At 49.4% G+C, this 23020-nt stretch overlaps 1 protein-coding gene across 2 annotated transcripts in view; it reads left to right on the plus strand.

Annotated features, from left to right (window-relative positions):
* Nucleotides 1–21904, plus strand: part of SPAG17 (sperm associated antigen 17) — a 274579-nt gene extending 252675 nt beyond the window's left edge. For both annotated transcript variants that reach the window (XM_088463601.1, XM_088463602.1), the window contains exons 30-45: nucleotides 2891–3045; nucleotides 3194–3379; nucleotides 3462–3598; nucleotides 3689–3819; nucleotides 4112–4239; nucleotides 4347–4529; nucleotides 4632–4745; nucleotides 6787–6841; nucleotides 7640–7742; nucleotides 8044–8146; nucleotides 8464–8575; nucleotides 9480–9548; nucleotides 12100–12257; nucleotides 12631–12824; nucleotides 14320–14380; nucleotides 21746–21904. In XM_088463601.1, coding sequence (XP_088319727.1) covers nucleotides 2891–3045; nucleotides 3194–3379; nucleotides 3462–3598; nucleotides 3689–3819; nucleotides 4112–4239; nucleotides 4347–4529; nucleotides 4632–4745; nucleotides 6787–6841; nucleotides 7640–7742; nucleotides 8044–8146; nucleotides 8464–8575; nucleotides 9480–9548; nucleotides 12100–12257; nucleotides 12631–12824; nucleotides 14320–14380; nucleotides 21746–21904 — 2048 coding nt within the window. The remainder of the gene's footprint in view (nucleotides 1–2890; nucleotides 3046–3193; nucleotides 3380–3461; nucleotides 3599–3688; nucleotides 3820–4111; nucleotides 4240–4346; nucleotides 4530–4631; nucleotides 4746–6786; nucleotides 6842–7639; nucleotides 7743–8043; nucleotides 8147–8463; nucleotides 8576–9479; nucleotides 9549–12099; nucleotides 12258–12630; nucleotides 12825–14319; nucleotides 14381–21745) is intronic.
* The last annotated feature ends 1116 nt before the right edge of the window (nucleotides 21905–23020 follow it).

The raw sequence follows: 23020 nt of genomic DNA on the forward strand, positions 1-23020 counted from the left end.
GGGGCCTGCCAGATGTGAACCTCATGGCTTCCCGAAACAATCACAAACTGCCAGTGTACAGGTCCAGAATAAGGGACGCCGAAGCAGCTTTCATAGACACCTTGTCGGTGAAGTGGACCAACCATCCGGCGTACGTATTCCATCCAGTCTCCCTGCTTCCTCAAGTCCTTTGGAAGTTCAAGCAAGACGAGGTACTGTCCTGCTGGTGGCTCCGGCCTGGCCCAGACTACATTGCTGATCTTCAGAGCCTCTCCATAGACGCTCCTCTCCTACTTCCTCAACGTCCGGACCTGTTTTCTCAAGGTCCATGTCTACATCCGGACCTGGCCCATCTGTCTTTGATGGTGTGACTCTTGAGACATCTCTCCTAAGGTCCAGAGTGTGACACACATACTTCCAGTGGTGTGCTACCAGAAGTTTTGACCCTCAAGTTTTTAGGGTCTCTAGAGTCCTAGCCTTCCTTCAAGCAGGATTGTACCTTGGACTTCTCCTGGCCTCGCTGAAAGTGCATGTCTCTGCTTTGTCCATCTGGTTCCAGCGCAGAATTGCTCCAATGTCGGATGTTCACACCTTCCTTCAGGATGTCCTCCGTATTCAACCTCCCTTTGTCCCTCCAGTGGTGCTGTGGGATTTGTCAGTGGTTCTCCAGGCCCTTCAGTGCCCTCCGTTTGAACCCCTGGAATCTGTGGAACTCAAGTGGCTCACAGCGAATACTCTTTCTTCTGGCTCTTGCGTCCGCCCATAGGGTGTCAGATTTAGGGGCACTTTCCTGTCGCTCCCCATTTCTGATCTTTCATCAGGACAGGGCTGCTCTTCGAACACGTCCTGACTTTCTTGCCAAGGTTGTTTCTCATTTCCATATTAATAAGGAAATCGTAGTCCTGGCCTTCCAATCACCGGTCCTCTCGGCAGGTGAGGCCTCCTTGGATATGGTCCATGCTCTCAGGATCTACGTGGACTGTACAAGTTCTCTTCGGAAAGTAAATTCCCTATTTGTCCTCTATGGATTCCACAAGAAGGGCTGGCCAGCAAATAAACAGACTCTGGCCAGGTGGTTTCGCATGACTATCTCACAGGCTTACACACAGACGTGCCTTCTTGTGCTTGCTACCGTCTCTGCTCATTCCACTCGCTCTGTGGGACCCTCGTGGGCAGCTCGCCGTGCCGCCTCAGCTGAACAGCTTTGTAAGGCGGCCACGTGGTCTTCTGTCCACAGCTTTCTGAGGTTCTATGCCTTCTATACATTTGACTCTCAGGATGCTTCATTTGGACGCAGGATACTCCTCTCAGCTCAGGAGTGTCCCCACCCTTGAATACATTCCCATGGTTTCCCTGTGGAGCCCTATGGACCCTGAAGAAGAAAATGAGAGTTATGGTAAAACTTACCTTTGTTAACTCTCTTTCTTCGAAGACCATAGGGTCCACAGGGCGCCCGCCCTGACGCCCCTGGCTTCTCTGGGTTGGGTTTCCTGGTCACCGGTTTCCTGTCTCTTTGATGTGAGAGTGAGATTCCTCTGTGTACCAGTCTTCCTTCTCTCCTCTCCTCCTATTGCCTTAGGCTTGTTAACAAACTGGCTCAGGGGCGAGGTTTAGGGGGGAAGGACCGTTGCATCCTGGCAGTTGAAAGCTTAACTGTTTGGTGTCCAGTCCTTATCCACCACCTACATCCCTGTGGACCCTATGGACTTCAAAGAGAGGTAACAAAGGTAAGTTTTACCATAACTCTCATTTTCTTCCTTCCTCCCTCCTGTCTATGCTGTTACCTCCTCTCCCTCACTCTGTGTTATTCTCTGCTCCCCAGAGTGGATGCTGTTATCCCCCCTCTCCCCACCAAATGCTGTTCTCTGCCCCCACCCAGTTTACGGTAATCTCTGCCTGTCACAATCATCTATCAAATACCCCCCCCCCCCCCCCCAAACACACACACACTCATCATACATGTAACCACAGCCTAGCTGGAAGAAGACACACGTATGACTACAGGATTAAGTATAAATGGTGCCTGAGCTCCCTGACCTAAGTTATATCTGTGTAATATATCATATCAGCGTGTTACATTATAGCGAGGCATTACGTCACAGCAGCATATTACGTTATAAGTGCGATGCCTTTAATCAGTGCTATAGCCGTGCGTGCCTTTATAACACAAGTCACATTATACTGGTGCATTATATGTTACCTTTAGCAGTGTGATACGGCTCATTGTTACACCGTGCAACGTAATAATGGACAACGTGAGGATATTAGGAAACGGTAGAGGTTACCGACACAGCGATATCTGGCTGAGGCTCAGCGCAAGTCCAGCTTTGGCGTAGATCTGTGTGGTACAGAGCTCCATAGATGGCAGTATTAGGCCATCGCAGGTGGAGCGGCCGCGTGGTTTACACTGCGCATGCTTCTGAAGTGAATGAGCGCATCTCACCCAATCTAGGGGCGCACTTGCGGCTAAATGGACATAACATGGTTTGCAACAGGGCGGTCGCATGTTAAATAAGTGCAAGTGCGACATGTGTAGTCGGAACTGCGGAACATCAGAGGTGAGCGCACACAGAAATCTGGATTATTCCAGGCAGATATTTTGCACAAGGTATACGGCTTGCGCCAATGCGCGCTGATAATGATGACGGCTACTTTTACAAGCGGATGGATAGAGGCGATGCGACCACATAGATGCAGCCGAAACTGAGTACAGGCGGAGATTCGCATTTATGTCCAAGCACGCAATCAGCCCCTAAATGTTTTACTTGTTACTTATATTCCTGAATTCAGCGGCGAGACCCCCCCTCCCCCCCCCCCCAGCTCTACTCGTTATTAGGGGAATTTCCCATTAACCCCTGTGGTAGACAGATGTGTACGAAACCCTCACTCTGTGTCTCCGCCTCCTGCGCAGGGGAAATACCGCAGAGCATCAGGAAGAGAGTGAAGTTTATCCGGGTGGAGAAGGAGGAATTTGCCACCATAATTTTGAACTGCGAGGAAAACACGGCTTGCGCTGTATCTGGTGACGGCACCGAGGTCCTGGCAAAACTGCAGGGAGCTTATCTGGTGAGAGCACATAGATTGCCAGCTCAGTTGGCAACTGACAGACATGTATTATAGTTTATGAAAAATAAAGATTTATATATATACAGTATGTCTCCATGTGTACCTGAGCAAATGTATGTTCCCTCCCTGTGCTGATGTCTGTGATCAGGTGTACCCCCCAAACTCCGGCTGCCTGTCTATTAGCCACGATGGTCGCGCAGTCTACTCCCCGAGGCCAAGCTACGCTGACCAGCCGTCCCATAGAGAGGAAGATCTGCTCCCAGCAAGTTACATCATGTCTCACACACACAATGTCATCTGTGAGGTGCTGGATCCAGAGGGGAACCTCTTCCAGGTAACTGCGTCCTGCAGGTCATCCCGCCCCCTCTGAGATCTTCCTCCAGAAAGCTGTAGAATGACAGATGTTGTCCCTGTAGGTGATGGCGGACGGGAGCACATCGGTGGTGATTTTTGGCGGCGACGCCTGTGAGGAGGAGGAGTCAGAAGAGAGAGAGAAAACATCGGATACCAGCGCACAGCGCCCCCCTGAGGAGTACGATTTACACGCACCCAGGTACAGTAAGGCCGGCTACATTCTCGCCCATCTCGTGGTTATTCTGTTGTGACCATTTATCCCTTACCAGCCGGTGACCTCTCTGCACAGGTTCTTCATCGTCAATGCTGATGGCTCCGGGAGCGAGCTCCTGCGCAATCGGGAAGCGGAGGATTATCTGGCTGGCTGCTACTGTGACTCGGCGACTGCAGTTCTGCGGGAGCCAACTCAGGAGCTGCCAGGTGAGAATGTCCCATCTCTGACAGATAGGATCTAGTGTCCGACTCGTATCTCTCTGTACGGGATTAGTACAGTCACCGGGCTCGGGTCACTGCACCTGAGGCACTTATACCATTTAACGCACAAATGTAAAGATTACGCTGCAATGTGGGGGCTCAGGAATATGTCATCAGTAACAAAAATCGCCGTACTGTCCACGCTGTGCCCAAGAGTCCCCAGGTCATAGGTACAGAGTCATTAACCAGAATCCATAACAAAGATATAACATGTAGACCATCTCTGCTATTATCCCAGGGGTACAGAGCATTAGTGTTCTCCAGCCCGTCTCTGAGATCTCCCCATGGATAATGACGAAATCGATGAACGACATTGTGCCCCCCAACCTTCTCTCCAGAAGCTGGAACACCTTTCCCTCTGTTGAGGTATGTGTACTGGTAAGAATTAGTAACCTCTTCGCATAGGCTTGCAATCTAACAGGACCAGATCATTGTTTCATCATTGTTAATGCTTATGTAATGTTTGCTCTCAGAGAAAAACTCCAGGGCCGCCTCTAGGCATTGGGGTGTGGAAAGGTCTCCAGATTGGTTCCCGGGAAGTGAACACAGTTCGGCCACCAGTTCTGAAATGCCCCAATGTACTTAAGATCCGTCAGCTACACCTCTATGAACCCGTTACTAAGGAGGTGCGAGAAAAGCTGGAGCGATCACTGAAGGTATGTTACAGAGTGGGTGGCAATCTGATAATGGAACCAAACCACAGAGAGAGAACATGGACTAAGCAGTTACAATAATATCCTGCTCTGCTGTATCACCAGGAATATATTGATAAAGTTCTGAAGAAGGAGAAAGAATCACAAGAAATGGACATCAAAGAACCCAGAACCGTGGAGGAGAAGGAACATGCAGCTGACCTACTGAAGCTGGTCCTGGTAAGGAACTTCTTGTATGGCTTGCCAAGGGATGGATCACTGCATTGGCCACAAGTTGTGGAAGAGATAGGGGATATAGAGGAGAGAAATGTGTCTTCTTCTAGGAATGCCAGCTGGATGCAGGGTTGTACTGGTCTGAAGATGTAGAGGAGAAGATACATCTGAAGCCAACGCTGGTGAGAAGTTCCTTGTAGTGTTAGTTAAGGGTGGAGAGTTGTTTTAGATACAACTTGTGGAGTAGGGACATCAGACTGACCTTCTCTAAATTGGTATTCTCCATGCATAGTGAAGAAGGAGGGGCAGGTGGAGAATGTATATATGGCTGACCTTCTCTATGCTGGTATTGTCCATGCATGGGGAAGAAGGAGGGGCAGGTGGAGAATGTATATATGGCTGACCTTCTCTAAGCTGGTATTGTCCATGCATGGGGAAGAAGGAGGGACAGGTGGATAATGTATATATGGTTGACCTTCTCTATGCTGGTATTTTCCATGTATGGGGAAGAAGGAGGGACAGGTGGAGAATGTATATATGGCTGACCTTCTCTAAGCTGGTATTGTCCATGCATGGGGAAGAAGAAGGGGCAGGTGGAGAATGTATATATGGCTGACCTACTCTAAGCTGGTATTGTCCATGCATGGGGAAGGAGGGACAGGTGGAGAATGTATATATGGTTGACCTTCTCTATGCCTTATTGTCCATGCATGGGGAAGAAGGAGGGGCATGTGGAGAATGTATATATGGCTGACCTTCTCTAAGCTGGTATTGCCCGTGCATGGGGAAGAAGGAGAGACAGGTGGAGAGCATATATATGGCTGACATTCTCTAAGCTGGTATTGTCCATGCATGGTGAAGAAGGAGGGGCAGGTGGAGATTGTATATATGGCTGACCTTCTCTAAGCTGGTATTGTCCATGCATGGGGAAGAAGGATGGACAGGGTAGAACGTATATATGGCTGACCTTCTCTAAGCTGGTATTGTCCATGCATGGGGAAGAAGGATGGACAGGGTAGAACGTATATATGGCTGACCTTCTCTAAGCTGGTATTGTCCATGCATGGGGAAGAAGGAGGGGCAGGTGGAGAATGTATATATGGCTGACCTTCTCTATTCTGGTCACCGTGGGATGTTCCATGTATGGTTGTCGAGTTGTATTGTCCATGCATGGGAATGAATGATGGACACATGGAGATTGGACATGAATGGCCTTCTCAGCCGGTGGTGAGGAGTTTATATCGGCTTAGCCAGAGGTTGGAGGGTTGTGTTAGCCTCGTGTGGTGAAGGAGAAGTGATATATATGGCTGAGATAAGCCTCAGCAGGAGTGATGTATTGGTCACAAGTGGTCACTATTTGTCACATCTGTTAAATGAAAACAATGCTAATTTTATGTTATTAGAGGCTGGTATTAAATGACGGCCAGGTGACATATTAGGAAGGAGGGGGACGGTGTGGTTCATTGATGGAGACTCATGAGAGGGATGGTGTACGGGGGTATCACAGGGCACATAGGGGTTTATGTATCAAGCAACGAAAAACATGGGGAAGTGATCAGTGCAGAAGTTGCCCATAGCAACCAATCAGCTCCTACCTATTATTTTATAGACTGTACTTGATAAATGATACAGAGACGTCGCAGGGTGTAACAGAAACGTCCTGGGGTGTAACAGAGACGTTGCGGGGTGTAAGAGAGACGTCACGGGGTGTAACAGAGACGTCGCTGGGTGTAACAGAGACCTCACAGGGTGTAAGAGAGACGTCACAGGGTGTAAGAGAGACGCGTCACAGGGTGTAAGAGAGACGCGTCACAGGGTGTAAGAGAGACGCGTCACAGGGTGTAAGAGAGACGCGTCACAGGGTGTAAGAGAGACCTCACAGGGTGTAAGAGAGACGTCACAGGGTGTAAGAGAGACATCACAGGGTGTAATATAAATGTCTGTACGGCACAGATAAAGGTTCTGCCTTCGGTCACTATACTATACATGACCCCTCCCTCTAACATTCATATTTATATCACATGACTGGATGTTGTTCCTCCCACAGTCGCTGACCGACTCCCATGATTTGTCTCACTCCTCCGGCCTGGAGCGGATACGAGGTAACAACTTCTCTCATTCTCTGTTATATTCTGTACATTTCTATGGACAACTACAATGTGTCACATAACACAGTACAATGTATCAGACAATATAATATAATGCACAACAAAATACATTACAGTGCGTCACACATTATATAACAATGCGATCGTGTAACGGGGATTAGGGAGGGTGAGGGGAGACACCACTCCGGGACCCCAACACCTATGTAACTTTCCTGGGGGTGGAATATCTGTCCTATGGCGCTTCAGTAATTATTATTATTGCTATCATTTATTTATATGGCGCCACAAGTGCTCCGCAGCGTCTTACACAGTACATAAATAGGTGACCAGTGACTTACAGTACAGCACAATACAGGACAAGGACATGGATAATATACATTGCTACATTAGCGACCATAACACCCAGATAAGCAGCCAAGTGTTAGGTGCCCTAGTGGGGGGTAAGAAGTAGATGAAAGTAAATTAAGGAGAAGCACAAGAGGGATGAGGGCCCTGCTCCTAAGAGCTTACATTCTAAAGGGGAGGGGCAGACAAACAGGGGTGACACAGATGGGGAAGACAGGGAGAAGGGAGCATGTATTCACATTTCAGCCTAATTGTGGAAGGGCTGGGTATACAGGGAATGATGGGGCACGTCACCTGCAGGTGAAGGGGACATGATTTCCAGGCTGCTGCAGAACTACAAGTCCCACAATGTCCTGCATCCACATTACCCGGCTTATATGGGGGGGTGAATGATTACCATGAGACAGATTTACATCGCAGTTTTTTAATTGTACGTGTCATTCCCAGGTGACATCGCCAGTCTGTATGAGAGCGCAGTCTCTCCACCACCACCGCCTCCCCCACCAATGGCGGAACGTGCGCGGAGCATACAGGACTGGGAGAAGCTCAGGTACAGAGGAAAACGCTTACACCTTATACAGGCACCGAGTCACATGTAGCGCAGTTACCCATCTTTATAGCGGATGTACATGTCTGTAGGAGCATGTTTCTGCTAAACGCGTCAGTACATGCACGTGGTGCGCATTTCTCCATGTGAGTGCAGTAGGCCTCATTCTGCGTTCCCTTGTGACATGGAAATAAGTAAGGTCTCAGCATCATACAGTATTTGCGCCATTCCAAGCCGATGACCAGGCTCTGTCACTCACACAAGTGGCCGGTGATCCAGTAACCGCTTCACACTGTGTCCACAGGCTGGAGTTCCAGGAGCAGAAGGAGCAGCTGGAGGCTATGAGGAACCACCACATCCCACCGTACTTCCAGTCAGAGATGGGGCTGGAATTCCTCAGGAATCAGGTAGGGTCTCGACGCCACGATCAGTGTCTCTTACCCAAACCAGTAGCAGTTCCAGATGGAGCCTTTATCCATCCCAGTAGCTTACTGGTGACATTGTGCTCTCGGGGGTCCTCCTACAATCAGGCATCCTAGGCGCCTGAGTACCATCTATTGTTACCAAAGGGACCAAATTACCCTAACTTGTTTTATGGGTTTATTCTTTTGGATAAAAGGACTGGTACAAAGAAGGCCTAAACTGGTACCTCACCTAGGGCCCCATGGGGTCTTGACCAGGCTCTGCTTACAGCTTCTGTAAATAGTTCCTGCTCTGTCTGTAGACCCCGGACATGGAACGCCTGTCCCAGCAGCTGCCCCCGATCCCCAGAGCCCAGGAAGAAGAGGAGGAGATGGAGCAGGAGCTGGCATTTAGCATCGAGGAAGAAGAATCAGGTGAGCTGCTTTGGGGCCTGACCTGCTCTGCACAGATAGCAATAAGACACCATCGGGAAGCCACCAGACGTGAGTCTGGCAGCACCAAACCACGTCTGTGACATCATAGGCTGAGCATGATGTCTACGCTCATCAATGTGGTCCGGATTGGGGCAAAAGCGTTGATACTACAGGTTGAGTCTCCCATATCCAAAGTGCTTGGGACCAGGGGTATTTTGGATATCGGAATATTCCGTATTTTGGAATATTTGCATACTATAATGAAATATCTTGGGTATGGGACCCAAATCTAAACACAGAATGCATTTATGTTCTATATACACCTTATACACATAGCCTGCAGGTCATTTTATACAATATTTTTAATAATATTGAGCATCATAAAACGTTTGTGTACATACATGAAATTCATTTATGTTCATATACACCTTATACACACAACCTGAAGGTTATTGTATACTGTATTGTTTGTGTACATTGAACCATCAGAAAGCAAAGGTTTCACTTTCTCAGTCATACTAAAAATATTCCGTAATTCGGAATATTCCGTATTTCGGAATATTTGGATATGGGAGACTCAACCTGTATTACCATATATCCAGGAAGCACCCTACACATTGCGCAGCGCTGTACAATAGGTAGCGATAGAGCCGTACACCCTGAGAGAGAGCGCGAGACGGCTCTGGGAATTAGAGTTTACAATCTAAAGAAGTTACAAGGGAGAGAACATGAGGTTGAGTGGCTGACACGTTATCAGGTTACCCACATTACCCATAATCCCCTGGGGGGTGGTGTGAATGCTTTGTGAAGATCCTGCTTGTGCTGGACAATGCTGGTTGTTAGATGTCAGCATGTGAATCGCTTCTTACTGGTCCTGTATAATGGCTCTCTTCTATCGACACAGCACCAGCCGACTCCTGGAACGCAGGCGCCCAGGATAAAGCCACGCAGAGGAGCAGGTCACCAGATCCAGGTAAATATGATTGCTGAGTTGATCTCAAGAGGCTGCACTCACTGACTGTCTCATAGGTAATCAGTCTTTATACGACCACTACACATGGGGGTCTCATGATTCCCAGTGACCTCATTATTGGGATCAGACCCCCTTACATGCACTGTTCCGTGTTACAGGAACATTAGTACATACGGTCAGCAGGACCAAAGCGCAGCTCAATCACACAACACATGAGCGATGGTTATGTGAGGAGGACACCGGCCATGATGGTCTCTCGCTCATGTCTTATTGGCCGCAATGCACCATATGTTTAGCTGCAGTCACTCATATACCATTCCCTGGACTACGAGGTTGCTGGAGGATACACCATGCCTATACCTGGCTCATGTCCCCCATCCCTGGCGTGTCGGACAGTCCGGGCAGGACTACGCAGGAGAGAGGACTGGTCCCAATAGGATGTTTAGTCACATAAGGAATAAGTCTAATCATAGCGATAATCAGGATTTAATGGAAAAATAAATCCTTGTTTGAACAGAAGAGTAGATGGTGCTTGTAGTGAGCCTAATGTCTGCCTTCCCCTGTCTCGGGAGTTGAAGCCCACGTCCTTCTCTCCACCCTCCCACCTCGGCCGGACCACTGATAACTGCTACCACATCACCTACCTGCTCAATGTATCCCTCTGCTGCCAAATGTGCATACCCCATTCCTCAGAATCCCTCCATTCACCCTACCTCTCTCTAACGACTGCCCCATCTCTCTTCTCCTTTACGTACCTAAAATCCTTGAGCTCAACCCTCCTTGACCCTCTCCAATCCATCTACTGACCTCTCCATTCAACTGAAGCTGCCTTCGCCAGAGTCCCCGACAACCTCCTCTCTGCCAAATCCAAGGGTCACTTCTCTAGTCTCATGGCAGCGTCCATCCCGTCTCCTGCATATCCCCCACTGTATTAGCCTCTGTGACACACGGCTCTTATGGTTCACCTTCTACTTTCCCAGCCAGTCCTCCTCTGTCTTCTGTCCCTCGTCCACCCCCTCTTCTTCCCATCAGTATTACCCAGGGTTCTATCCTTGGCCCCCTTCTCTTCTCTCTCTACACCTCTTCCCAACACTGAGCTCATCCGCTCCTTCGGCCTCCGATATCACCTGTACACTGATGACAGCCAAGGTTACCACTTCTCCTCTGACTTTCCCCTCCTTTCCCCCATCTCCTTTTGAATATACCACAGATTCCTAATACCCATATTCCCATCTCACACCACCTCAGTCTGTTCTTCCATCTGCTGTCTGCCTGATTTCCCTCTATCGTCGCTCTGTCTCTGCCAGCCCCTGGCGCTATGTACCATTCAGAACCGAGCTTAGATTCCTCTCACCATTGTTCTCCCCCCAACACCTCCAGCCTCATTCCTGTACACACGGCCTCCTGCTCACTTTGTCCTGCTGATGACTGCAGCCTCTCCTCCCCCCATGTGTAATCAGACTATAAACATGCCCTCAAAACTCAACATTTACCCCTACTACCCCTCCCCCTGAGTGTCCAGCCTCTGTGCTACCATGCTGCCCTCTCTATGGGCCGTATTCAGTTATAAGCAAAAAGCCGTTTCCCGCGGAAAAGTATCACCGATCGCTGCTTTTCGCGTGGTCGGAACTTATCTCCAAATTCAATTCCAGGCGGTTTTCGCCAACGCGGAAAGTCAGTGCTGTGTAATAGGCGAAAAGGATTCGTATAACAATAGCAGGAAAAGAGAAGTGCAAAATTTTTATTTTGGGGTGCAAAGGTGGGGAAACCACTCAGAACCCTTGGGACAGCCCGCCCCCCCCCCAAAGGACAACTGTGTCAAGAAATCTGCAAAAAAAGCTCCCATTTTCATGTACCCCAAATGTGACAGGACTACTTATTTACCCCCCAAAATACTGCTTAATGCCATTCTCACCACTTTTACTAGGACGCTAATAACAAGGATTTTAAACGACTTCAGTTCCCCAATCAGCTTTATTAGGGCTATTACAACACTTCTACATTCATCCCCAATGTCCGTGCATCTTTTTGGGGGTTCAGACTGATTTCCCCAATTCTGACAGCAACGCTTCGCCTGTTTTACATTCGCCATTTTCGCCGGGTTAGTAATTGAATAGGGCAAAAAGCGGGGACACGCACGATAAGTTTACGCGTCCAAATCACGCGATGTAGGCGAAAAGCTGGGTAGCCGGAATTTTTGGGCTGAGGCGAAACTAATTGAATACGGCCCTATGTGTCCACTCACACCCCCTGTAGAATGTAAGCTCCTGGGAGCAGGGTCCTCTCTCCCTCTGTGCTCTGTAATGATGAACGATCGCCGTTTTGCTGTACGTTTCTTCCTCTTTGCGTGGCGCTGCAGAAGCCTTGTAGCGCCATATAATAGTTGATGATAATAATAACAGCCCCCAGCAGATCTGTCTGTAAGATAAGGATCAGACATCACCTGAGCAGCAGTTCTGTCCTGAGACGCAGATAAGGGACGTGGATCAAACGCATCTTACGTAGACGCCGCCTCTGCGCTGGTTATAATGTGACGTCTTCATTCCTGCAGCTGAGAGCTTCATGTGGCCAGAAATTACCTCAGCACAAAGACCTCGTCCCCGGAGCCACAGCCTGGACGTAGATGTGACCGGACAGCCCCGGAGAGAGAAGGTGAAGCTGCCGGTGTCCGTCCTCAGCGGGAAGCCTGCGTCTGTGCCCAACGCCAAGGTAAATCCGCAACCGCAGTCTGCGTAATGCTCTGGTGTATTTCCTACAAATGTGACTCTGGGCTAGATGTACTAAGAGATAAAGTGGACGGAAATAAAGTACCAACCAATCAGCTCCTTACTGTCATTTTTTAAACAGTTTGTAAAGTGACAGTTAGGAGCTGATCGGTTGGTACTTTATCCCCATCCACTTTATCTGTCTCCAAGACTTTGTCTCTCTTGATACATAGACCCCCCCTGTACTATGGGGGGATATGATTGGCTAGAGGATTATGTAACCAGCATGGAGGGTCCATGACGTCTTAGTTTGGTTCTGACATATCTCCCACCTCCTTCTTTTGCTCCCCGTCTGTCTCTGGGAACCGCCGGTCCAGTTTGCAGCAGTGGAAGATCCGGTGAGACGCAGAGTCGTCACAGCCTCAACCTCGGTTACCGCAAACGGTGCAGTGAAACGAGCTCCGCGCGGATTCCATCTCACCCCGGCAGCGCTGCAGTTTGGCGTCCTGAGAGAGGGGTACACATACGCCATGGCGGTCACAGTAAAGAACATCGGAGTGGATTTCTGCAGGTAACACTACAAATTGCGCCATGTTACCGTGAGCGAGGAATCTGCGTGCGGTGGGAGTGTAATCCCACCTGTCAGTAGCGCAATCTCAGACTATGTACCAAATGACGCTAATTAGCATATGAGGAGGGGTACCCTGTACTCCAGATACACCGGGGGCATTAACACCTCTTGGTATGCAGTCGGGAAACCGGCTGCCTTAATACCGACAGCCGGCTTCCCGACTGCTTTATCGCGGCGTGGGTTAAATGACCGGCGTCTATATCTAAACACCTGTGATTTACCCAACGCCGGGAGACCGGCGCCTGGCATCCTGATCGAAGGGATGCCGGGAGGGTTAGGTTTAGGGCACCCGGAGGGGGGACTTAGGGTTAGGCACCCTCCCCCCCGGGAGGGTTAGGGTTAGGCTATGGGAGGGTTAGGCACTTGGGGAGGAGGTTAGGCATCCCTAAGGAGGGTTAGGTTAGTTTAGACTTACCTTATGGACGATCGGGATTTCCAGCGCTGTCGGGCTCCCGCTGCCAGGCTCTGCTGATCTGTCGGGCTACCGCTGCCAGGATTCCATACCGATTCCCACCTCTTTTGTGTTACGAGCAGTTATATATGTCAGTAACGTTACTGACACGTATTGCGCACGGCGATTCCCAGTTTTCTCATGGTGGTTCCTGGCAGTGAAAGGGTGCTCTGGGTGACGTACCCACCATACAAGCAGACAGGCACTTCTGGCTGGGCAGCAGCGGGTTAATCCTCCTCTTCCCGTATTGTGTAAGCGCGCTCTCTCTGGGGCGCCATTTGTACGATTTCCAGATGAAGAGAATTATGACAAGTTCTGATCTATAATAGAAGCTGAACGTAGTGGGAACCATTTCTCAGACACCAAACTCATCCATATACATGTGTTACTGATGCCCGCAGCCCTCTCCCATCCCGGCCGCCAAACCTCAGTCCTCTCACCGGCTGCCTGGGATTCATTACTGAGCTCAGTGTCCCAGAGAGACCCCGGCAGGCTGAGTGCAGCGGCTGAGCGCCCCCTGCTGGTCCTGCATAGGAGGAACCCACCACTCCAGGGCTCTCTGCTTTCCTAATGAATAAATCAGTGCTGCATAACGAGGGAAGGGGGGGGGGGGGTTCCTCACAGACTTAGACCCCCTGCAGATAGGAAGGAGGGGGGTCTCACAGACATAGACCCACTGCAGATAGGAACGAGGGGGGGGTCTCACAGACATTGACCCACTGCAAATAGGAACGAGGGAGGGTCTCACAGACATAGACCCACTGCAAATAGGAACGAGGGGGGGGTCTCACAGACATAGACCCACTGCAAATAGGAACGAGGGGGGGTCTCACAGACATAGACCCCCCTGCAGGTAGGAAGGAGAGTGACGGGATGTGATGCAACATTCAGAACAGTTTTCAGTATTTTTGAACAAGTTGTTTCCTGCTTAAAGGTTCTGTTTAACACGCTAACATCATGTGTAATGTATGTTCCTTCTGGCAGGTTCCGTGTGAAGCCCCCTCCTCCCAGCAGTGGACTGAGAGTCACTTACACTCCTGGGCCGGTAAGTGGCCGGCGAGATGGACACGACCATTCCCGAGGGTCACATATCGGTCTGTCTGCAGCGTTTGTCCGTGATCATCACTTACAAGGCTCTAATATATATATATATATATATATATATATATATATATACACACACATTATCATCCCACAGGGAGCCGCTACTAGCATTCACAGATGTGTATGTATGTATGTATGTATGTATGTATATATACTGATCAGTCATAACAATAAAACCACTGACAGGTGAAATGAAGAACAGATTATCCTGTTACAATGGCACCTGACAAGGGCTGGGATATATTAGGCAGCCAGCGATCACTCAGTTCTGGAAGTTGATGTTGGAAGCAGGTAATATGGGTGACTGTAAGGATCTGAGAGACTCTGACAAAGGCCAAATTGTGATGACTGTGTCAGGGCATCTCCAATACGGCCGGTCTTGTGTGGTGTTCTCGGTATGCAGTGGTTAGTACCCACCAAACGTGATCCAAGGGCGGAGAACCGGGGACCAGCGACAGGATTACAGGTGCCCAATGCTTGTTGCGTGTGGGGAGCGCAGGCTAGCCTCCTATCCCACAAAAGAGCTACTGTAGCACACACTGCTGGAAATGCTGGCTATGGCAGAAAGGTGTCAGATCACACCGGGCATCGCAGCTTGCTGGGTATGGGGCTGTGTAGCTGCGGAACGGTCACAGCGCCCATGCTGACCCCTGTCCATCGCCTACAATGGGCACATGAGCATCACAGCTGGAAGAACGTGGCCTGGTCTGATGGATCACGTTTTCTCTTACATCATGTGGACACCGGGTGCTTGTGCGTCATTTACCTGGGGAAGAGATGGCATCAGGATGCATTATGGGAAGACAAGGAGGCGGAGGCCGTGGGATGCTCTGCGCAATGTTCTGCTGGGAAACCATAGGTCCTGGACATGTACCACATACATGGCAACGGTATTCCCCGATGGCAGTGGCTTCTTTGAGTTTGCGCCCGGCCCCATGGCAAACATTGTTCATGACAATGTTCAAGGTGTTGACTTTGGATCGAGCAGGATGCTCCGGTCCTTCCCTCTATACCCCACCCACAGCCTGAGGGCAACTCAGTGTCGTTGGTGTCCGGCAGGAGCTGGATCACCGTTAGAACAGTGGGGCTGCTATAAGCACAAGCTTTATTTTTATGATTTATTTTTATTTAAAAAAAATGTTATTTAATTTTTTCCATCACCCCTCCGCAGCGCCGCGACTCCAGCCCTAGGCTCGGTACTCTCGGCGGGGCTCTGGGTGGACCTAGCTAGCAGGGCTCCACAGACCCCAAACTGCAGCTAGGACTCAAGGGGACAGGTAAGGCGGGGACCCGCGTCTATGCGCAGTCTTACCTCCGGTCTCAGGAGACAGACCTCCGGTCTCAGAGCTCCCTGTCCTCCCAGCTATGAGAATCTGAGTTATCATCTGGGGAGGCAGAAGAGGCAGGCCTCTCTCATTATGACCCCCCCTCAGGAGAGGAGGACCCCCCCTCTAAATTGAATATACCTGCACTTGTCAGAGCTGTAAAATGTATCCTTCAAATAGAAGAGACAGAGGGCCTGATTCAGAGCCGCTCGTTCGCTCCGAGCGATGTTCGCACATCTGCGCATGCATATGGGTTTTAGTACGCATGTGAGAACCAGTCAGTGCGGTCGAAAATCGTGTGCTCGCAAAATTGTGAGTGCCTGCTAATTTGAGTGACAGAATGAGGCGTTTGTGGGTGGTTACAAGGGAAGGTGCTTGAAAACGGGGAGTAGAGATCCGAACGCAGGCGTGCCAAATGGTCAAAACGGGCGTTTTAAGGGTGTGCATAATTAACAAAGCAGCGTCATCGACCACGTCACTTGGTTGTCTTTTAGCCTGAACTGCTCGCAGTGATAGCGGCAAGTAAATCCTACCACAAGCACTGCGAGCAGTTCATACGCCTTTCGATGTACTCGATTAATCAAATAGCGGAGATGACGTAGGATGCGAGCGGCCAGGGGACGTTTTTTCCAAAATAGTGAGCGCATGTTTCGTTCGCTCGTTCAGACATAGAGGCGTCAACAGACCGCAAAGAGCAAGCGCTTAATTTAAATAGCCGGCCCCTTTTTCTGAACGAGTGTCCGCAAATAGCGTCCAGCTCTGAATCAGGTCCAGAACCCGCTCCTAAAGCAAAAGAGCCACTATTTAAGTGACAGAAGGTAGTTTTCCCTGAGTTTCCTCATCTGACCAGCTGTCTGATCATATGAGTGATGCATGGAATATGCCCGGTAAAAGGTTTCAGCTGCCTAAGTGCTTGATTTCCTTTTACCCTCTTCAGGCTACTGATTGCACTAAATGGGAAGCTCCCCCAGCAGTGGATTTCCACATGACATGTTTGGTTAAGAACGCTACCTTACCTATCCATACTGCAACCTCCTTAAAGGAGACTATGGATAGAAGGATGGAAGCTTGCCTGAAGTCTATATACTCACTTACAGGAGCTATTACTCGTCCTGCCAGGGCGACGGCCTGGGTGGCAAAAGCCATTGAGAGTTGGGCAAAGGCCCTAGAAGATACATTTCCCTCTGATGCTTCGAGGGAACAGCTGTCCTACATATCTCACATTAGAGATGTAGCCTCCTATTTAGGAGAGGCAGCTTTGGATACTTGTCTCCTAGCTTCCAAGGCATCTGCTACTTCCGTGGTAGCCCGCCGTATTGTTTGGCTTTGTTCATGGAAAGCAGATTCAGACTCTAAAGGCTTTGGGGTCTTTGCCTTATTCTGGGGAGATCCTGTTTGGCCCAGAATTGGACAAGATTATGACTACCTTGGCAGCTTCCAAGACGGCATTCTTACCCTCTACATCTGCTACAAAGCCTAGGGAAAAGCTAAAGGTCAGTCTTTTTCACGGGAGTCGACATCCACTAAGGTTTCCAAGCCTAGGACCTAAAAGACCTGGGCTACAAGATGCCCACCTACCAAATCTGAGTAAAAGCCTTCAGCCTGATGGGGCGGGCCTCTCCCTAGGGGCTCCAGGATGGAAGGCCGACTTCTTCAGTTCGCCCAGTTCTGGCATCAGATCACCTCAGATGCCTGGGTATCCCACGGATACACTCTCTCATTCCTGAGGCGGCCCCTCCCAGCAGTTCTTTTGCACAGGACCTCCATTGGACCCAAGCAAACCCCTGCTCCTCCAGAAGGCCATTCAGTCCTTACTACTCTCGGGGGTAATAATTATGGTCCCCTAATCACAGAGAGGGAAAGGCTAATATTCTACCCTTTTCTTGTTTCAAAAGCCCAACGGGTCTCATCGGCCTATCCTCAACGTCAAGTCTCTGAACAAGTTTATCAGGGTGTCAAGGTTTTGTATGGAAACCATACGCTCTATTGTCCTGACTATGGAGCCTGGGGACTTTATGATGTCTCAGGACAGTCAGGGCGCTTACCTACATGGACCTATAGCGCCTTCTCCTCAGCAGTATATCCGGTTTGCTGTCCTACAGCAACATTACCAATTTCAAGCACTGCTTTTTGGGCTTTCTACTGCTCCTTGGGTCTTTACCAAGATCATGGCAGTTATGGCGGCCTATCTTCGTTGTCAGGGGATCAGACTGCTCCCATACTTGGACGATATCTTGCTTTTAGCAAGCTCCCCAGAAATTCTTCACTGCCATCTACGGTAACCATTGCCTTTCTACAAACGTATGATTGGCTGATCAACTGGAAAAAGTCTTCCCTGACCTCTTCTCAAAGAATGGTACATCTGGGAGCCTTCCTGGACTCTCAGGCTCAGATAATCTTCCTGACAGCAGACAAAATCTCTGTATTACAGCACTGAGTGCGCAGATTACTCCACAGTCTCCGAGTGTCAATTCACTCTGCAATGCAGACCTTGGGATCCATGGTGTCCACCTTCGACATAGTGGAGCTCGCTCAGTTTCACTCCAGGCCCCTACAACACCTGATCCTCTCCAGGTGGAATGGGCTGCCTCATCTGCTCAGATCCTGGACGATGGGCCTCTCTCCAGAGGTTAGCCTGTCCCTATCCTGGTGGCTACAGCCATCCCACCTAAACAAGGGTCGCCTCTTTTGGATCCCGGACTAGACACTTCTCACCATGGATGCAAGCCTTCGCAGGTGGGGGTACAGTGACCATCCAAGGACGCTGGATTCCAGCCGAGGCGATCTTACCAATCATCGCCCTGGAACTCTGAGCCATTTACAAAGCCCTCACTCTGGCTCAGGATATTCTTCAGGGCAAGCCAGTACAAGTACAGTCCAACAACGCCACGGCAGTGGCCTACCTCAATTACCAAGGAGGCACTCGAAGTTGGTCAGCAATGGCAGAAGTGTCCGCATTCTCATATGGGCCGAACGCCATCTTCCAGCCATCGCCGCAGTGTTCATCCCGGGGATTCTCAATTGGGAGGCGGATTTCCTTAGCTGTCACGACGTGCATGCAGGGGAGTGGTCTCTCAACCCAGAAGTCTTTCAGCTCCTGGTGGACAAATGGGGCCTAGCGGAAGTGGACCTCATGGCCTCATGACACAACCACAAGCTTCCGGTGTACAGGGCCAGGATGAGGGACTCGAAGCAGCCTTCTTGGACGCATTATCTTTGAAGTGGACCTTCCATTTGGCGCACCTCTTTACTCCAGTCTCCCTTCTGCCTCGAATTCTTTGGAAGTTCAAGCAATAAGGGGACATGGTCCTGTTGGTAGCTCTGGCTTGGCCCAGATGCCATTGGTACTCCGATCGTCAAAGTCTCTCCATAGACATTCCTTTACGACCAGACCTGTTGTCTCATGGTCCCTGTCTACATCCGGACCTGGCCAGTCTGTCTTTAATGGCTTGGCTCTTGAGACATCCCTCCTAAGAACTAAAGGGTTTTCTAGCGCTGTGGTACAGACTATGCTTAGAGAGCTAAACCGGTCTCAGCCAGGATTTATTATACTGGGTGTGGCATACATATTTCCAGTGGTATGCTACTAAAAACTGACTCTCAGGTTTTTAGGGTTCTAGAATCCTTGCCTTCAAGCTGGATTGGATCTCGGACTCCATCTAGCCTCGTCCCTGCTCTGTCCATCTGGATCCAGCACAGAATTGCTCCTCTACCGGATGTTCACACCTTCCTGCAAGTTGTTCTATGTATACAACCTCCCCTTGTACCTCTGTGGGAGTTGTCAGTGGTTCTCCATGCACTTCAGGAACCTCCATTCGAACCCCTGGATTCAGTAATGTCAAATGGTTCAATGTGAAGACTCTTTCTTCTGGCTATAGCATCTGCCCGTAGGGTATAGGATTTAGGGGAGCTTTCCTGTCGCTCCTCATTTCTAATCTTTCATCCCGACAGGGCTGTTCCTCGAACGTGCCCTGGCTTCCTTCCCAAGGTGGTCTCTCGTTTCCACCTCAATGAGGAAATTGTGGTTCCGGCCTTTCAATCACCAGACCTCTCAGCAGACGAGGCCTCTTTGGATGTGGTCTGTGCTCTAAGGATCGACGTGGACCGTACTAGTACCATCAGGAAATTGAACTCCCTTTGTCCTATATGGATTCCATAACAAGGGATGGCCATCTAACAAATACTCTGGCCAGATGGCTTTGCATGAATATCTCACAGGCTTACACGCAGACTGGCCTTCCTGTGCCAGATACAGTATCTGCTCATTCTACCCGCTCTTTGGGTCCCTCGTGGGCAGCCCGCCGTGGCGCCTCAGCTGAACTATGCAAGGCGGCCACCTGGCCTTCTGTCCACACCTTTTTTAGGTTCTATGCCTTTGATACATTTGCCTCTCAGGATGCTTCCTTTGGGCGCCGGGTTCTCCTTTCAGCTCAGGAGCGTTCCCGCTCTTGAACAACTGCTTTGGGACATCCCCATTGTCTCCCTGTAGAGCCCTATGGACCCTGAAGAAGAAAACAAGGGTAAGTTTTACCATAACTGTCCTTAACGCTTTCTTCTAAGTCTATAGGGTCCACAGGGCACCCGCCCTGACGCTCCTGGCTTCTATGGATTTCTTCTTCTGGTCACTTGTTTCCTTCTCTGTGTGAGAGTGTGATTCCGCAGTGTACCAGTCTTCCTTCTCTCCTTTCCTGCTCCTGCCTTGGCCTTGTTAACAAAACGGAGTTGCCTTCGGGCTGTGGGTGGGTAATAGGGGGAAGACTGGAGCATCCTGGGATTGAAAAGCTTTGCTGGTGGTGTCCAGTCCTCCAGGACCCACCTACACCCCATTGTCTCCCTGTGGACCCTATGGACTTCAAAGAGGGGTAACAAAGGTAAGTTTTCCCATAACTCTCATCATCTTCCTTCCCCCCTCTTGTCTATGCTGTTACCTCCTCTCCCTCACTCTGTGTTATTCTCTGCTTCCCAGAGTGGATGCTATTATCCCCCCTCTCCCCACCAAATGCTGTTCTCCGCCCCCAGCCAGTTTATGAGATAGATAGATATATATATATATATATCTATCTCACAGCAGAGATTTCCTTGCACACTGCAGACTTCCTGCCACGGATCACATGATGGAAGAACACTACAGAGAATGACTGATACCAGATAACAATAACTCAGCACCATGGCCGCTGTGAATACATGACCACACTACACAAGCTCTGTCTTGTAGAATCACAGATATTAGTGAACATTATTTGGATTTACCAGAATGTCCCCTTCCATGAGGTCCCCGGACTGGTCATGTATGAAGGATTGTCCTGTGTGATGGCATCTGTCGTGGCCAGGAGACAGTGGAGAACTAATTTGCTAAGACAGTTCCATCCCTGAGGGCAGGCCTGCTCTATGCCTGGATGTATATAATGCGTCTGCTGTAGGACTGATGTGATGATAGAATGTGGGGAAGATGAGCAGCCTCCTGTCCCTCTCTCCCACCCTCTGCTGGAGTAGTTACCCTGCGGGGCTCATACATGGATGATAAGTAGACATGTAAAATGTTCATACTGACAAATGACGACATGGTCATAATGTCAACACTTAAACTAAAATAACCCATAAAACATATCTTAATTTTTAGGATAAAATATGTAATAATAATATGTCCACAATTTGAATGTCGGCTTTTCATAGCGCCCCCGTTCCAGCTGTGCTCATTGTGTGATGGGGTAATACATAGAATTAGAGAGACGCCGTGATGTGGTCACCGATCGTCCTATCAACTTGGGATGTACAAAATGTTCAGTCATCAAGATATGAAGTTGAAAAAAAACACTGAGAACTGCAGTATTCAGTGACTAAGGGAAATCCTGGAAACATGTCCTGTGTGTGTGTGTGTGTGTGTATATATGTATATATATATATATATACATATATATGTCTCCAGCTAATGACTGCGGGCTAGGAAATGAGCGCCTCTCTCCCCCGTGTCCCTCCTGCAGGTAGCGGCCGGGATGCAGACCAGGCTGGGTGTGGAGATGTTTGCGTTGGCCATTGGTTTGGAGGGTGCGGAAGGGACCACAGAGTGTTCTCACTGTATAGAGATCCAGAGCGAGGTGGAGACGCTGTTCCTGCCGGTTACTGCAAATATCCTTCACTAAGGACTGACCCTGTACTTTATATCACTGTATCATCATTGTTCTGCTGCCTGTTATAAGATTGCTCCAAGGTTTCTATCCTTAACTCCGTCCCCACCAGTCCTAACCGAGGGGGTGTATGAGAGGAGCGAGGAGGATGAGCCCCCACGCAGATTGGCGCCCGGCGTTAAGCTGCTTAGCACATCCCCTAATGACAGACTGGAGCTTCTGCGCCCCAAAAAAACAACTGCAGGTTGGTTAATGGGAATATTATACTGGGGGGGAGGGGGGTGCGTAGTCCTGATAGGACAGGGGGTGACTGATAATGGGATTATACTGGGGGGGAGGGGGGTGCGTAGTCCTGATAGGACAGGGGGTGACTGATAATGGGATTATTATACTGGGGGGGAGGGGGGTGCGTAGTCCTGATAGGACAGGGGGTGACTGATAATGGGATTATTATACTGGGGGGGAGGGGGGTGCGTAGTCCTGATAGGACAGGGGGTGACTGATAATGGGATTATTATACTGGGGGGAAGGGGGGTGCGTAGTCCTGCTAGGACAGGGGGTGACTGATAATGGGATTATTATACTGGGGGGGAGGGGGGGTGTATAGTCCCTGCTAGGACAGGGGGTGACTGATAATGGGTCACAGTCCTACAGGAAGGTAAGAATGGAAATGAGTAATAAATCATTAATAAGAGCACAAAGCTATATAACTAAAGACCAGTCAATACATGTGATTAATTATCTAATAAACATCAACATAGAAAAACCACCACCATGTAGCTTTAAATGTTCTATATAAATGGACTTAGTAGGATTAATTCAGTTTGTGATTAATCCGAAAGGATATTTGATACCACAAAGTGGGACTTATCCAGGTGTATTGATCCATTAATAATATCCACATGTAGTTATAGTCCAAATAAAAGCCGCTAACGCGTTTCTCCATCTAATACATGAGGTTTCTTCAGAGGGACGGACACCGCTGCCCATTCTGACTACACAGTGTGTAATTATATAAATATATATATATATATATATATATATATATATATACACACACACACACACAACAGAAGCCTAGCACTCCAGATCCACAGTTCAACAATAGGGTGCCTTCCTCAAAAGTATACT

This window comes from Taudactylus pleione, unplaced genomic scaffold, assembly GCF_031769625.1.
Source record: "Taudactylus pleione unplaced genomic scaffold, aTauple2 ptg001412l, whole genome shotgun sequence".
NCBI lineage: Eukaryota > Metazoa > Chordata > Amphibia > Anura > Myobatrachidae > Taudactylus > Taudactylus pleione.